At 46.2% G+C, this 16166-nt stretch overlaps 1 protein-coding gene and 1 pseudogene across 1 annotated transcript in view; both read left to right on the top strand.

The window, feature by feature from the left end:
- Window positions 1-16166, top strand: part of LOC147462735 (telomere repeat-binding factor 1-like) — an 83635-nt gene that overhangs the window by 60424 nt on the left and 7045 nt on the right. The window contains exons 2-4 of the mRNA XM_086527218.1: window positions 9195-9409; window positions 10327-10411; window positions 10497-10580. Of these exons, the coding sequence (XP_086383344.1) occupies window positions 9195-9409; window positions 10327-10411; window positions 10497-10580 (384 nt within the window). The remainder of the gene's footprint in view (window positions 1-9194; window positions 9410-10326; window positions 10412-10496; window positions 10581-16166) is intronic.
- LOC147462736 (uncharacterized) lies at window positions 1774-4493 on the top strand (annotated as a pseudogene).

Here is a 16166-nt window from a genome sequence, read left to right as displayed (position 1 = left end):
CACTTGGTTGGGAGTAGGCCTCATGTTTCTTGGGGTCCCATGGCAGCAGGTCCAGCGCGCTCTCTAGGTGACTGGCTAGAGTTCACAGCTCTGTCAGAGGAGGTACAGGCTGTCCAGCTACAGGGCATGAGAGGGGTTCAGAGCATGTGTCAGGACATCTCAGAGTCAGTTCCCGCTGAGTGGCTCACACCTCTCGAGCCAGTAGCACCCCGATGGATGGGAGCCTTCACACGACCGGAGGTTCTCATCTCAGTCAGGGCCTGTTCAGAGATTGTCCCAGCCCTGTTCTTCGAGCTTCAGGGTGGGGAATGATTACAGCGACTTGCAGTAGAGGCCCCGCAGGTAGCAGAGTGCTGCTTCTAGAGGATCCGAATTGTGGGCATCTGTGGGAGGTCTTGCGTCATAGACCCTGACCCAGCAGCTCTTGAGACAGGGCATTGGAGGCTATGGGCTTGGGAGTGTTGTCCATTGGCACGAGTGCAGTGGGATCCTGGTGAGTGGCTATGGAGGGACCCCTTCTCTTCTGCAGACCGCCCAGGAGTCCCTTTCTTTCAGTACACTGTTCGGCTAGGACGTCATATACTTGCAGCGCAGAGAGAGGCCCGCCCCGCTGCAGCACGTCATTGGCAGGAGGAGGGCCTCACAGTTGAGTTCTTGGCAGCTTTTTGGCAGAGGCTGTGGGACTCCAGACAGCCGAGGCGCGTCACTTTGTTCCAGTGGTTGGTTGCACACAGAGCCACAGCAGTTGGGAGCTGGCTTGTGCATAGTGGTCTCTCGGCCGCATGTACAGCCTGTGACCAGTTGGTGGAGAGTCAGCGTCACTGTCTTTGGGACTGTCCCTCGGCCCAGCAGGTGTGGTTACGAGTTCTTCGGCTGATGCCTGCCCTCTCCACGGCTCGACAGTACACTTGGGGGGCAGCAGCTTGGTCCACCCTCACGGGCCCGGCACTTCAGTTTGAGCTATCTTCCACCAGCAGGATGATAGTGATACAGGGGGGGCGACCTACACTCCAGCCTGTTACAGATCTTACTCCACAGGAGTGGAGCAGTGAGAGGGAGGAGTGTTGGGAGCTCATCAGCGGCTTAACTCTCTGGTTCATCTGGCGGGCCCGCTGTTTCCGGATCTTTGAGGCTCGCCCTGTGCCACCAACAGAGACTGTTCGTGACTTTTGGCTAGAGCTGATCCATACTCTCAGAGGACAGCTTGAGGGACTACAGGGCAGCTCCAACTGCATGCGGGAGCACCGAGAGGCTTTCCTTCGACTCTGGCGCCCTGGGCCTTTTTACACCATGGTCCAGGGGGTGCTCAGATGGCACTATTGTCCACCTGTGTGGCTTTTCCCTCCTCCCATCTCTTGATTTAGCCCCATTGTATATATGCTGTTTTTTCATTGGGAGAGTCTCCCCATCATGCTTGTTGTAGCCCTCTCCTGCAGAGGTGGATGTAGCCCTATGGGCAGTTTTCATTAACTAATAGAAGGATCTTTTTCTCGGAAAAAAAAAAAAGTTAGAAAAGTTACCAGCATGCAATGTAAGAGTGTACGCTTTGATCTCTATACCCACTCTCTTAGCGCAGCTAAAGCGCCCGTAGGTAAGCTAGGTGCAAAACAACGCTTCAGCAGATGGAGATGCAGACTGTCGAGACTGTACCGAGACCGGGCCCGTAGACCAAGTTCCACCTCCGTCGTCGAGGAGCAGCCCGTCAACCACGTTAAGGTAACCACCTTCAACGTTAACGGACTTAGACATAAAAGGAGCGAGCTTGGATCGTTGATGGGAACCGGAAAATGGAACATCGTCGGGGTGCAAGAAACCCGAATGTTCCAAGGATGTTGGCCTCTTAGACTCCCCGGTCACGTGGTCTTTAATGCCCTAGGCAACGCAAAACCAAGAGAACGTGGAATGGCGTCTCTAGTCGCAATTGAGCTCAGGCCCTTTGAGCTCAACTTCTCTTCCCCGAATCAGATTTTCTTACAATTTTTTTCCAAAGGTTCAGGGGCTTGGATTCATGGAAATGTGTACATTCCGCAGCGCCAGTTGGGCGGAGCCAGGACAGTCGCTTTGAAGACCCTCGCCCGAATGTTGGGGGCCATCTCGAACAAAAACCTATCGGTAATTGTTGGAGGTGACTTCAACATGAAGACGGGGGCTCTGAAGAAGTGGCTACTGAGATGCGGAAGAGGATTCGAGAGCTAAAAGGTTCGAGGCTTGAACCTCACGTACCATTCCAGGTGGGGGAAGGGAAAGTCGGACAACAATCACTTCATCGTGAACGAGTCCGCCGCGAGACAACTTCTCAACAATATAGTACAGAGGGGGATAGACTTGTAAGACCATTGGCCACTAGTGTGCCACCTACATTCTGTGGATTCGGGAGTAGCAGCCAAAGCTACTTTTCCGTCCCTACCCAAATTGGATGCATGTAAGATGGATGTGAATTGTAGGTTGTTCCTTGATGACAATCGATGGAATACTCTGCTGCACCTCGAGCATGAGGACGGACATGCGACCCAACAATGCTATGACAAGTTTGTTTCCGTTGCTACATCAATTGCCAAGGAGGCAGGAGCTCTTACCACGAAGCCCCCGTCGAGGCCAAGGTCAGGTTGTCGACTCGAACCTCGGTCTCGGAGACTCATTAATGCGCGCCGGAAAGCTTGGAATAAGGTGAGGAACAAATCTGTGAACACTAGGGCTGGCCGGCAAGCGGTTAGGGAGTACAAGGCAATAGCACTTTGTGCGAAGGCCGCTGTCCGTGACAGTAACCAAAGATCCTTCGAGCGCTTCATGGAAAAAGGGAATGAGCTCCTGAGGGAGGGTCAAATGAAGAAATTCTTTACCCACCTCAAGAAAATAGTTGGGAAGGGGCAAGGAACTATTGCCAATCAACCTTTGAACGCAAATGGGGAGCTAGTAATGAAACCAGAGAGGCAATTACAAGTATGGGAGGGTCACTACTCCAAGGTATTTGCCGATACGGACGGTACCAGCAAGGATCCGCTTGCATGGTATGACAAACACGTGCGCATCTGGCTTGGTATACTTGAGGTATGTGACCCGTTGAACTGGTATGAAGTACGGGAGGCCTGTCGGCTGTTGAAGAGGCACAAGGCAGCGGGTGGCGATGGTTTACCACCCGAATTCTTTAAGCTGCAAGATAAGGGGTTTAGGTCGGATCCATGTAAGCCACGATTGGAGATGGGCAAGGCATACTTGCACATGATTGAGGGCATTTACGACACCGGAGACATCCCGGCCGATGCTAGCGACGTAGTGATTGTGTCAATCCCCAAGAAGGGCGATTTGACCAACAGTGATAACTATTGCGGGATTGCGTTAATCTCCGTTGCCATAAAAGTCCTCACTACAGTCGTGATTAGGCGGATCACTAAGATACTTGAAAAGAGAAACTTCTTCAATCCCGGCCAAGCAAGATTCCATACTAATGAGGAATGCATAGGGCAAGTTGCATGTCTGAAGGAGATCGTGAAACTCCGTCATAAGGATGGGAAACCAACCTATGTAGCCTACATTGATTTCAAGAAGGCGTACGACATAGTACCGCACGAGGCGTTGTTCCTAAAGCTCGCTGCGGCTGGCCTGCAAGGTCGAGCACTTAGATTTTTTCAAGCGCTCTACAGGTCCACCTCTGTTAAAGTACGACACATGGAACAACTGTCGGATTCGATTCCGGTGCAGCGGGGAGTCCGCCAAGGATGCCCGGGATCGCCCTGTCTATTCAATATATACATTAACGATATTTTAGACGCAGATGGGGAAACATGGGGCCTGGAAGTACCTAACCTCCTCAAGAGAATTAAAAAGGACTCCTTTTTGCTGACGACCTGGTTCTACTTGCTGACTCTCCTGAAAGCCTACAAACGAGCCTTGACAAGGTAAGTGAATGGGCAAAGACTTGGGGCATGACCTTTGGAATCGATAAATGCATGGTCACGGTGTTCCACGGAGACCTGCAGGATCTCTCTATGAGGATCTTTGTTCTGGGTGGTGAGATGGTTGAAGTAGGTGAAACGTACAAGTACCTTGGCATCGACGTAGACTCGACCTTTTCCATTGAACGCATCGTCAAGGAGCGAGCGGACAAGGGGAGGAAGAGCCTATTCTCATGTCAGCACCTATTGGCAAACCGAGCCATCCCTATCTGGTCTCGATTGACTGCTTTTAAGGCGTGCGTATATCCAGTGATTTGTTATGGTGTGGAAATTATGGGGGCCCACGATCAGTGTGTCCTTCACTCTCTGCAACGCCTCGTCACCACCGAGATGCGAATGTTACTGGGAAAGGGAGCAAGGTCAACCTCTGTAGGGACGGCAACTCTCCATCACGAGTTTAACATACCACCGTACCTGCCTTTTGTGGGGGACAACGAGCAAGGGCTTTTGACAAGTACCGCTTGGTTTCATCTACTTGGATAGGCTCCTTGGTAAACAAGAAGCCTAAGAACCAATCGTACCAATCGTTCAAGAAGTGGACGTGGACGACAAGAACCCATAATTGGATGAATAAGTATATCCCAGCGGCTGACTTTAGCTCAGTTCGCTACCACGCATGGGACAAGTGGGACTAGAGGCATTCGTCCCTGGCGTTGGAGCCCTATAAGGAGACCGGCTTTGAACAAACATGTGGATACCTGCTGCAGCTCAATAGGAGCACTATAGTGAATAGGAAGGAGGAGAGAATGCTGGCTCTCATGAGAGTAGGTGGGCTCAAGCTGGCGGATAGTTACATGCGCGGACACAGCATTTGCACGCTGTGCTCCCAGTTAGAGGGTCGTTCGCTTTCGCATTTGCTGATGAACTTTTCGGCGGTTGATGAATCTAGGGGGAGATGGCTGGACCGATTCAACTCCACCTTCAATATAATCGACCCTTCGTTGGACCCTGAAGAAAGGACCGTTATCCTCCTTGGTGGGGAGGCTCGCGGGAAGCGGATGCCCTTCTGGGTACGCCGTGATCCGCACTCGAGGGACGGAACCGCAGGGTACGTGCCTGTGGCGAAGTTCCTCGGTGAAGTTATACCCCGGTACTTGGGTGCTCTGTATAGGCGGATGGGGAGATAATGCTCCCCTTCCTATGCTGTTATTTTGAATCCGGTCCCTTCCGGGGGAAATGACGTAATTCTCCCCAAGCGAAGCCAGATGAGCTACAAGAGCGCCCAAGTGCCATTCCCCCCCCGGGAGGGTCAACTTCACCTAAAAGGGGTTGGGAGGTGCAAAAGGGAGACACCACCGACCTCAGCGGACGCCACCTGTGAGCCGACGCCCTTCCAAGCGGGTATGGCATTTCCTGGGGAAAACCGTCGGGTTTCAAAGGCAGTTTAGGTGAGGTGAGCGATAAGTTACCTGAAGGAGGCAACTCCAAAGGGAAGACCGAAGCAAGTCCTGCAGTACCTGGGCCTCTGAACAGAGGTACTTGGTCGCCGTCACGCCCAAATCAAGTTGGCGAAATGGGTCTTTCAAGGGATTAGTCATGGCCCTAAGAGAGTAGATAATTCTGGCCTCTCGTAGTCCAAAGGAAACTAGTGACAAAAGCGTCTGCCTTCGGTTTCTGGGTGCATAATCCTGGTCGTTCTTCTTGTATACTTTTTAGGTGTATGAGGGGAGCGGCCGGGCGTGCCCTACCCGACTCCGAAAACAAAACAAAACAAAACAAAAACAAACTACTTTTTACCTTGATTGTCTAAGACCCGTTTTAGACAATGAAGCACGCTGAGAGTGGCCACTTGGCAACATTTCATTGGAAAGAGAATAAAAAATCTAAAAAAGATCTAAAAATAAAGCTTCGAACTAAAGATCTAAAAACTCACGGAAGAGCGTGCACACACATGCACATTGCCAGATCTTTTACTCCTCTGTCATGATTTAGGATGAGCAAGAAGGGGGCGGCCACTTTTCACTCTGCGTTGGGGGCTCTGAGAATGGATGGAACCATAGCCATGGACCTTCCAAGAGCAAGCAAATTTATAAGACACTCAACAATCTCAAGATCACGCTGCTATGTGGGTTTGTAACGATGTTGGTGCTGAGGGGGGTACCATTGGTCTGGGTGGTGGTGGAGTGGCTTCAGGAGACTCCATCGAGACGATGCAAGAGGTAGGGGATCCAAACCTGCTGGAGGGCAAGGCCATGGATGCTGAGGAGGAGGAAGAAGTAGAGTTTGAGAGACGAGGACTCCAGCAGCATACATGCTTTCATTGGTTTGGAATTGATTTGGAGCGAGATCCATGTCGAGTTATACGAGTCCAAGCGGCTGTCCATACTGGGAGTTGCTGCCCCATTTATCATCGGATTCACCTTTTTTGCTTCCACTTTGACAAATGAATCTTTTTAACTCTACTTTTACCTTTCTTCATTTCTATCCACAAGGGCTTTTCGTAGATGGTACTGAAGATTGAGAGGGGGATTCTAGGTGATGCTTAGACCGGGAGAGGGTAGTATCCCCCCCCCCCCCCTCTCTCTCTCTCTCTCTCTCTCTCTCTCTCTCTATCTCTCTCGTTCCTTTTATATCCCTTGTACGGCATGATGCACACATGAAAGAGCACATGTTCAACTCTAGGAAATTTCCAATTTAATGTACATATGTTCATAAAGTCATTCCAAAATACTGTCAGCCTGTCAATATCCCTAAAATCTCAAGGAGAAATTAATGACTTTATTCAATCTAGGCAATTTGTGACAAAAGAGTGGAGTGGCTCCTTATTGTGCAGTCCGCACAGCACTAGATTCAACCTGTTGATTCATCTGTAACTTTTGGCATAGACACTGCTAATAATCCAAAAGCTTCAAGGTACAACTCAAAGTGAAGAGAATTTGCGATGTTCTCCTTCCCCATCCTCTTTGCATCGAGAGCCAAAAAGTGCCCTTGACCAAATTATCCAGTGGACTTACTTTTCCGTTCTTTTCTTGTGCCTTGGGACCTGTTGGTAGCCTCATTGCCTCCCTGTCCACTAGCACCTCAATTTGAATCATCAAAATTCTCTGATGAACCATCAGAAAAGATTTCCTTGCTTCTTCGGAACCCTCGGATGCACTATCAGCTGATTCTCTTACTTCTTTGGAATTCTCTAATAAACTATCATCTGGTTCCCTTGGTTCTTTCTTTTCCCTGGAAGACTCTTGCCCCGCTGAGGTGGACACTGGCTTGTTCGTAGGATAGGTCAATGAGCCGGCATGCATACCAAAACCTTGCTTGGCATGTCCCATAAGTCTCTGAATGGAGTCAAATTTCTCTTGCAGACAATACTGTTGAATCTCTTTTGGCAAATCACAGCAAAACCACTCAATCTGGTCCTTCAAAGTGATCCTGGACATTGGCAAATAGGTATCCCAAAACCTTTGGCAGTAGTCATCCAAAGTGTCTTTCGTAGTCATTGTCAAATGATACCAAGCCGTGATGACATCTTTTTCATGTTCTTCCATTATCCAGGTAGAAGTGAAAACTCTCTTGAATTTCACCCACTTCTTAGGTGCTTCTCTACACAACAACAGAGTAGACCACCATGTTTGTGCATTTCCTTTCAAGTAAGATGTCGCCCTTCGCACCTTGAAGCGTTCTTAGAAACTACCTCCTGAGAAGGCGACGTCAAATTGCTGTATAAATTCAGGGGCTTGATGGGTCGTGTCAAACCTGATTATTTGACTCCCATCCTTGAACTTGTTGGTCTTCTTATCCTTTTGTTCACTGTCTGAATTGTCGGTAGAGAATGAAGTCTCCTCCTCTGAACTGCTAGATGGCTCCCTGTGCCTTCTAGATTTTTAAAAAAATCTGCTTTTCTTGCTGTTTCTTCGCTTCTTGTGCTTTTGACATCCTCTCTAGAACTAGAGAACGAAGAACTGTTGGAACTATTTGAAGACGAAGAAAAATTTGGGTCATCCTCGAAACAAACACACTTCTTGGATCTTATCACTCGAAAGTCGACTTCCGGTCCAAATAACAAGGGGAATTTGCTGATTTCCTCTTCTTTTCAAGAGCTTTGTCAAACTCTTTCTACGAGTACAGTTTTCGCTTTTCTGCACTTGGCTTTGCTTTCTATTTTATTGCTGTCTTGCTCAAATTTTATCAATGGCTTCACGCCATCTCGAGTGAATCTCATCAAGCGGGTAATCCTTCAGGTGATTCACATAGTTCGGATCTTTGGAGTACTTGATCAATCTTTTCATACACGTGTCACCCTGCAGTTGACGTTTGTACTCCGTTCTGTCAAGATTCCTTGCCAAACATTTGGTAAAATCTCCATTGGTTTCTTCTGTTCCCACGTTGGGCTTCAGCTTTTCTTCATCTCCCCGGTGTCGTCTCTGTCAGATTCTCCGCGAGAACCCATGTGTGCTGCAGAAAGGATTCGATCCTCCGTAGAAGAAGAATCGTTTTGAGCTCTGATACCATTGTTACAGGCTTGGACACTCCAAGCGAGAAATCAATAGCAACACACGAACAAAATCTGCAAATAACTGAACTTGAATAGAAAGAGAGAAGAGGAGAGTCAACACGGAATTCCACGCCAAGACACTGCCCCCAGAGACGGGTGCCCCTTTCGGTGTTTCTTTATCATTATGCTTCGCAAAGCACAAGTCCCGAGGGTCCTCTTCTCCGAGACTTTGCGTCCAGATGCTCTTTGAGAATGAGGCCCCAAGGGTCCTTACATGGGATGCCCAAAAGCAGAGCCCAAAAGTATAAGTTCAAAAAGCATTTGCACCCAAAAGCATCTGCTCTCCAAAAGCTCATGCCAAAACTGCTGAAATCTGCCAGCAAAAACGCGGAAATGCGTACATCATCATACCAAAAGCCTCCTCCTTCCACCACACCCCAAAAAAAAAAAGAACACACACACACACACACACACACACACGACTGCACACACTTGTGGAGTAAGAAAGCGAGCAAGCAGACTCGTACCACAAGAGTTTTTTCCAATCATGTTAGAGCATGCTGCATAATTCAAACTAATGCTACAGATTATTGGCACAAATGATTGTTTTGCGAACAAGGGTTAGCAGGTCCACCTCTAAAAGGTATTGCCATAAAGTCTGACTGGAAGACTCTATTAAGTAGCTGCGATGAGGGTCAAACTTTAAATACCATTTCTAATGCCATTTGTATAATTTTCTGTATGTTGCTTCTTCGAAGAGTTTTCAACGAGGAGTCTGGACTGATGGCTGTTCGTCTTCCTTTGTACAGGACAAATGGCGAAACATGAATGTAGGTTTAAGTGGTCATGGATCACGAGAGAAGCTTCCGAAGTCACATTCAAAGCTGAAGGGATCAGAGGAGTGCATGTCCCCTGTTCCCATGGGTGTTCTTTCGGGAGATGTTTCAGCAGAGGATACTCATGGCAATGCTGATACATTGGTCTCTTCAGATAGTTCTAAAGATAGAAAGCTGTTGGATCATAGGTAAGGGCGAATTTTTTGTGATTACTTGCCACATTTTGCACAATTCATATGCACTTGATGTAAAGTCCTATTCCATGTTCTTTGTTTCAGAAAGGCTTTACTGTCAAATCAAAAGCCTCTTTTCAATGGAAAGTTTGTGTCTTAGCAAGTAAAATTCAAGTGTGACATGCCGTGTCATACTGAGAACAATACTGAAACTACCTTGGCTATGGAATAGAGAGTTTGCAGATGCTAGACAATATGTCTCAAAACAATGGTGTTCTAAATGACAATGGGTTGCCAGTCTGGAGGCTTTTCACACAGACCTTATTGCTAATGATACTGCTGAGCTCCTATAGGAACTTGCAGTGAAGTCTCTAACTTAATGTTGTGGTTTTGTTTTGATCGAATAGATTTCAGACTAATAGCTAGGCCCCTGAGTGCCTTTGAGGGATTGGCGCATGTCAGTATGTTGAATAGAGGTAAGATGAGCCTACCCGGGGGTTTTAAGGCACAGCTTGTTGGGTTTGATACAGGAACACACTGCGAGGTGTTCCAGAATTGACAAAGATACACTAAAGCCATATTTTTTAGAAAATGCCAGCAGTTGTATGCACCTTTATCTTCTGTAGAGGGGGAAGATAAATTACTTGGGGACTTGATAATGGTCTTCTTGGGTTTGAATCAGGAGCATGTTGAGACCTGTCACTGTCCGACTATCAGAGTTGAGAATGTGGTGTGTGACTAAAGTAGGTCATAGTTGAATAAACATGACAGCTCCTTGTATGCTCCTTCAGTTTGTGTAAAGGGTGAACTTGTTGGTCCTTTTAACAATTCTGACATGATAGATCTTTTCCAGTTATATATTGTGCAACGACAATTCATATCTATTTATGTTTTGATTGGAAAATATTAATTTTGCTGCTTGGACCCTTCAGGTATACAGAGCTTGTTATCAATGCTATAAATGAGCTGAAAGATCCAAATGGTTGTGGCACGACTGCTATTGCATCATACGTTGAGGTTATTATTCCACGATGTTTTGTCTTTTCTCTGATTGTTTTTCATGTCAGACTTCAGATGTTAAACACATTTTTCTGGTCTACAGGCTCACCATCCAGTTCCTTCAAATTTCAGAAGACTTCTCAGCTCTAAGTTGAGGGACATGGTCAGTCAAGGCAATCTGCTAAAGGTACTCTAAGCATCCTATCCTTTATTTTTGTTTGATCAAATATTTCCTTTGACTTTTTCAATGGTTAGACTTCATGATTCTATGTGGCCCCAGCTGCACCCTGTAGCCACCACCCTCGATCAGCCCCACCCTTCATGTGCTAACTCTCCACCATCCCCAGCAACCATAAGGATGACTTCTGTCTTTCGCCCCATATGATGCCCATCTCCAGCCTCACCCACCATAAGCCTGCCCTCTTGTCTTTCTCCCCCTATGATGCGCATCTCCAGCCCCAGCAAAGGAACTGTGCTACTATGGAGGAGTACCATAGACAATCCTTGCTTTTTTCTCAATCACAGATTCCAGAAAGCATTTGTTTTGAGAGAAAGGCATGATGTCTGTGAATGCTGGATCTTCCCCTAGTTTTTGGAGGGTTTGGAGAGGCATGTGTTCTTTGTTTCAGAATGCGCTAATCTGAGAGAGTCCGTTATTCATGGAGAGTGATGCTGAGTTCGACGGCACACTTCCGGTGGGGTTTTAGGCTTGATTAGCGGAGAGGGCTAGTGAATGAGCCTTTTCGGCAAATTGCTACTCAGATTGTGTTGATGCCAAGGGGATTGCTGGCAGTTGGAGCCTTTAATTGCAGGTAGGAAATACATGCAATTCTAGTGAAACTCTCCTAACATTTTGGGGGGGATATTGTTGCATACGTTTTGCAGAGTGTTTTAGTTGTAGCTAGTATGGTTGAAAAACTTGACCCTCAAATTCCTCGGGTTAGTCTCATTGACTCTAGTCTGTGGATGTGGGAGGGAGGACTTGAGGTTGCGTAAGACCTCAATAGGGCGCTTTTGGCTGCCTGGACGGTGCAAAGACCGGGTGGTTGACACTCTTGTTGCATGGCCAGGCACCTGGCAATTGTGTGGGTTTCAAGCAACTATTTTCATCATTGTGGTTGACACCAAAGTACGAGGCCAAAGTCTTGACGGCTTGGAATCATCTCAGATGACAGAGCGACACACTTCCAGTGTACATACTACAACCAGAGGTTTTGGTACACATTTCTTCGCTTTGAAAGAATAGATGGAGGGATTTTTGTGGCTTATTAGATGAGCTACAAAGTTATTCCTTGAAGCAGAAATCCTACAACATCTTGCTTGCAAGTCATGGACCATGCTTCGGACAACTATTTTTTGCTTACATGCTCTTTGACATTCCAAATGAGTGTGTTGGAATTAGGGTTGTAGGAAAACTCACACAACTTGGAGAAGACGAAGGAAGCTCAAGGCACACAACAGAGAGTGTATTACTTAGTTTACAATGGAAAGGTAGATAGCCCTAGAATGATGGGTGTATATACAATGCACGGGGGAAAAAACCTCCTAGTGATGGAAAAAATGCCCCGGCGGTCCTAAGTGTGTTCACACACATCACTACCACATGTATATGGTAACAAATCCCCCCCTGGAGTGATGCGGTGAACGAGAGCTGGCACATGAGTAAAGGGAAGTGCCATGCCCTGAGGACATGATCGGTCCATAAAGGGGACTAAGCCCAAAGCTTTGCGGAAAGCTTCGAACTTCTCATGAGACAATGCCTTTGTGAAAAGATCTGCAAGGTTGTCCTATGTTGGCACATAAGCCAAGCTGAACTCTCCTGCTGAGAGCCTCTCCCTGACATAGTGGTAATGCACCTCAATGTGCTTTGTGCGAGCATGAAAAACTGGGTTCCTCGCAACTGCCAATGCGCTCTGACTGTCAGTGTAGATAGTGTTGGCAGTGTCGTGTCCAACACCCAAATCAGCCATAAGGCATCTGCGCCACACACATTCAACTGTAGCTGTGAAGAGTACCCTGTACTCAGCCTCAACTAGAAGTGGCCACAGTAGGTTGCTTCTTGCTCAACCATGATATACATGAATTGCCAAGCATGAAACAAAAACCACTTGTGGACCCTCGCGTGTCAAAACAACTAGCCCAATCTGAGTCCGAAAAAGCATGTTAGTTTGGCGGCAATGATCCTCCCTTGGGATAAAACAAGCCAAGATGTGAAGTGCCACTCAAGTAGCGGAAAATCCTCTTGACAGCCTGCCAATGCTTAGACCCTGGGCTATGCATAAATCTGCTGACCTGTGAGTCTGCAAATTGAATATCCGGCCTTGCGTTGCATACATAAATGAGGCATCCAACACTAGTTTGGTAAAGAGTGACATCTGCAGGATCACCAGCATCATGAAGACTCAATTTCAAACCTGCTTCCATGGGAGTGGCAATAGGTTTGCAATTCTCAAGTCCAAACTTACATAGCAATGTCTCTATGTAACTCACACACTGCTTAAATTGTAAACCCAAGTAATGACGCAACAGCCCCAAATCCTTCATCTTGAAAGTAGCATTCAAATCAGCCTTAAATTCAGCAATATATCTCTCATTTGGTCGAGTGATCAGCAAATCATCTACATAAAGAACCACAATGAGAAGTACATCACCCTCACGCTTTACATACAATGTGCTTTCTGTTGGATTGTTACGAAAGCCTCGTTTGACCAAATGAGTGTCAGCCTTCTCGCACCAAGCACGAGAAGATTGCTTCAACCCATACAAAGCTTTGTTACATTATCACACCTTATCCTCTTGTCCTTCCTTGAAAACACCGCGAGGCTGCGTTACATAAACTTCCTCAAATATGTCACCATTCAAGAAAGCAATAACAATGTCTGATTGATGTACATCCCAACGAAAATGAGTTGCCAATGCACATAGAAAATGAATAGTAGTCATACGACAAGTGGGAGCAAAAGTCTCTTCATAATCTATGCCTTTTTGTTGTGCATAACCCTTTGCAACAAGTCGAGCCTTATAGTGATCAATCTCACCATCCGGCTTGCGTTTCAACTTGTAAATTCACTTCGTACCAATGGCCTTTTTGCTAGAAGGCAAATCACATAAAGTCCACGTGTCATTTTGTATAAGTGCATCATATTCTGATTGCATGGCAGCCATCCAATTTTTTGAATTTTGTGCTTCATCAAAAGACAGAGGTTCCTCAACATCATGTAAGCTAGACACAGCCAAAGCATAAGAATCTGATGCATAAGATGCAAGACAAAGGTGCATCCAATTTACTGTCACACAATGTATGCACGAGGCATTTTGACATACCTCTAGCTTACTCATTTTCAGCCCTTTCCTCATCAAGTACATCATGTACATCTACATCAGTAATAGGTTGATCTATAACATTTTCAGAAACCCCCATAGGCTGTGCATTTGCCTCATTGGAATTTACATTTGAACTTCTACCATTGAAAAGAGGCAACAAAGTGTCATAAATGTCCTGTGAGCTTATATTACTGTCTCTAGTACATGACAGCAAGGGCTCAACATAATCTTCCACAAACACAACATCCCGTGAGACTAAGATACGCTTGCACATAAGTGGCACAGATGATGGACTCAAGCCAAAACGAATGCGGCAAAGCTTTACTTTTGACCATACATCTTGCCATTTCCATAAGTGACTTGTTTTTCCTCTTAGCAACACCATTTTGCTGAGGCGTATAAAGCATTGTACATTGGTGTTTTATCCCACGACTAGCCAGAAATGCATTAAATTCATGAGACATATACTCCCCCCCTCAATCGGATTGGAGGGTGCTTATAGTACATTTTGAGACATTTTCAGCCATAGCCAGAAATTGTTTGAAGCACATAAAAACTTCGGACTTAGCTTTAAGCGGAAATACCCATGCATGCCTGTAGTAATCATCAATGAAAGTCACGAAGTAAAGGTAATTTTCCAAGCACGGAGTTTGCATGGACCCAGAAACATCACTATGCACAAGTAGCAACCTACATGTGGCCCTAATTGAACCATCCTTTGGAAACTTAGAACGATGCATTTTACCCAAAATACAGCCTTCACAAACATGTTTGACAGGTGCTTCAAGAGGCGGCAAAGAAGCAACCATATCAGATTACTGCAAACGCAGCAAACTGACAAAATTCAGATGACCAAAACGTGCATGCCAAAGTTTTGTATCTGAAATAGCCTTTGAATCGACAATTGCATTTGCAAAATTCTGCCCACACTTGTCATACGAAGTGAGCTTATATAGCCCACGACATAAAATGCTAGATGCAACAATTAAATCACCGAAACTGAGATTATGTACTGTACATCTGTCATCCACAAATTTTACTACAAGACCAAGTCTAGTAAGTGTAGATATAGATAAAAGATTCTTCTTGATCCAAGGTACATAAAGTGCATCAACAAGTATGAAAGAACTGCCATTTGCAGCAGTAAGCACAATCTTTCCAACTCACTGAACCGGATAAGAGGCATTGTTGGCACAAGTAACTGAATTCCCGTGAGGGACAGACTCAAGAGAGGTGAACAAATCACGATGTGAGGTAATGTGCTTTGTAGCACCACTGTCAAAATACCACACATGTGAATCTGCAGCAACTGACATGCATGCATCATGGACAACGGGATTATAGGTACACTCTTTACTAAAAGCCCATTCTGCATTAACATCAGCATCACAGTCTCCTTTCACAGAAGACTCAACAATAGCTGCATTTGTAGTGGATTCAGCATTTGCAATGGAACCACCCTCGTTCTTCTTATCCTCTTTGGCCTTCAACTTAGGACACTGCTTGATGAAGTGACCGTTAGCTTTACAATAATGGCAACGCATCTTCTTTTTGCCCTTATCACCAGAATTTCCAGACGAACTGCTACCAGGAGAAGCATTAGGAACAGGTGATTTTCCACTCGCAGAAGAACCATAAGAAGTGGCTGCATTGCTATTACCACCCTTTCTTTGAGCAGCAATAAAAGCCTGTTCAACTGCACGCTGACTAGTCCTGTTTTTTCTGGAAAGTGACTCTTTGCATAATGCATCAACTTGACAACTTCAGGATTTCCTTGGGTCATAAGTCTCCAAGTACTAGCAAAAGTCTGGTAAGAATCTGGCAAGGCATCAAGAACAGTCTACATTAGGGAACTGTCTGAAATGACCTCACTTGCAGAAATAAGTTGCTCATTGATATCCTTGACACCATCAAGGAAAGTGTCCATATCATCTTCCTCATGCATAATCTTCGATTCCAGCTCTTTACGCAGCACTGCAATTTTAGCCTCATTACGACTTGCTTAAATACCAGCCAGAATATCCCAAGCCTGTTTGGCAGATTTCACTGAACGAATGTGGGGAGTAATAGTGCGCTTCACAGTCAACGCAATCAATGCATGAGCCTGCGCATCTTTTACATCCCAACGAGCTTGCTCGGCTGTAGGCAAAACAACTCTAATAACAACAATCCTTGCAGCAAGATCCGCAACATCCTCAGAACCACGACGTACATCAATGCCTTGCACAATATTCCAGACGCCCTTCGACACAAGAACATGTTGCATCATATAAGCCCACATAGGGTAATTGTTCCCATCCAATGTGTCCTCAGCAGCAAACATCTTGAATACATCTGTGTTATTGTCAGCCATGGGAAATGATGCACCTGATGTGAAAACTGTCTGAAAAAAGGAGAAACGAAGCGGGAACAACACGTGCTATATAGCACAAACCGTAGAAGGTTGTAA

Source organism: Adiantum capillus-veneris, chromosome 2, assembly GCF_014529385.1.
Source record: "Adiantum capillus-veneris isolate H3 chromosome 2, ASM1452938v2, whole genome shotgun sequence".
Lineage (NCBI taxonomy): Eukaryota > Viridiplantae > Streptophyta > Polypodiopsida > Polypodiales > Pteridaceae > Adiantum > Adiantum capillus-veneris.
The sequence above is the reverse complement of the archived record's forward strand: the minus strand, read 5'-3'. Positions and strand labels throughout refer to the sequence as shown.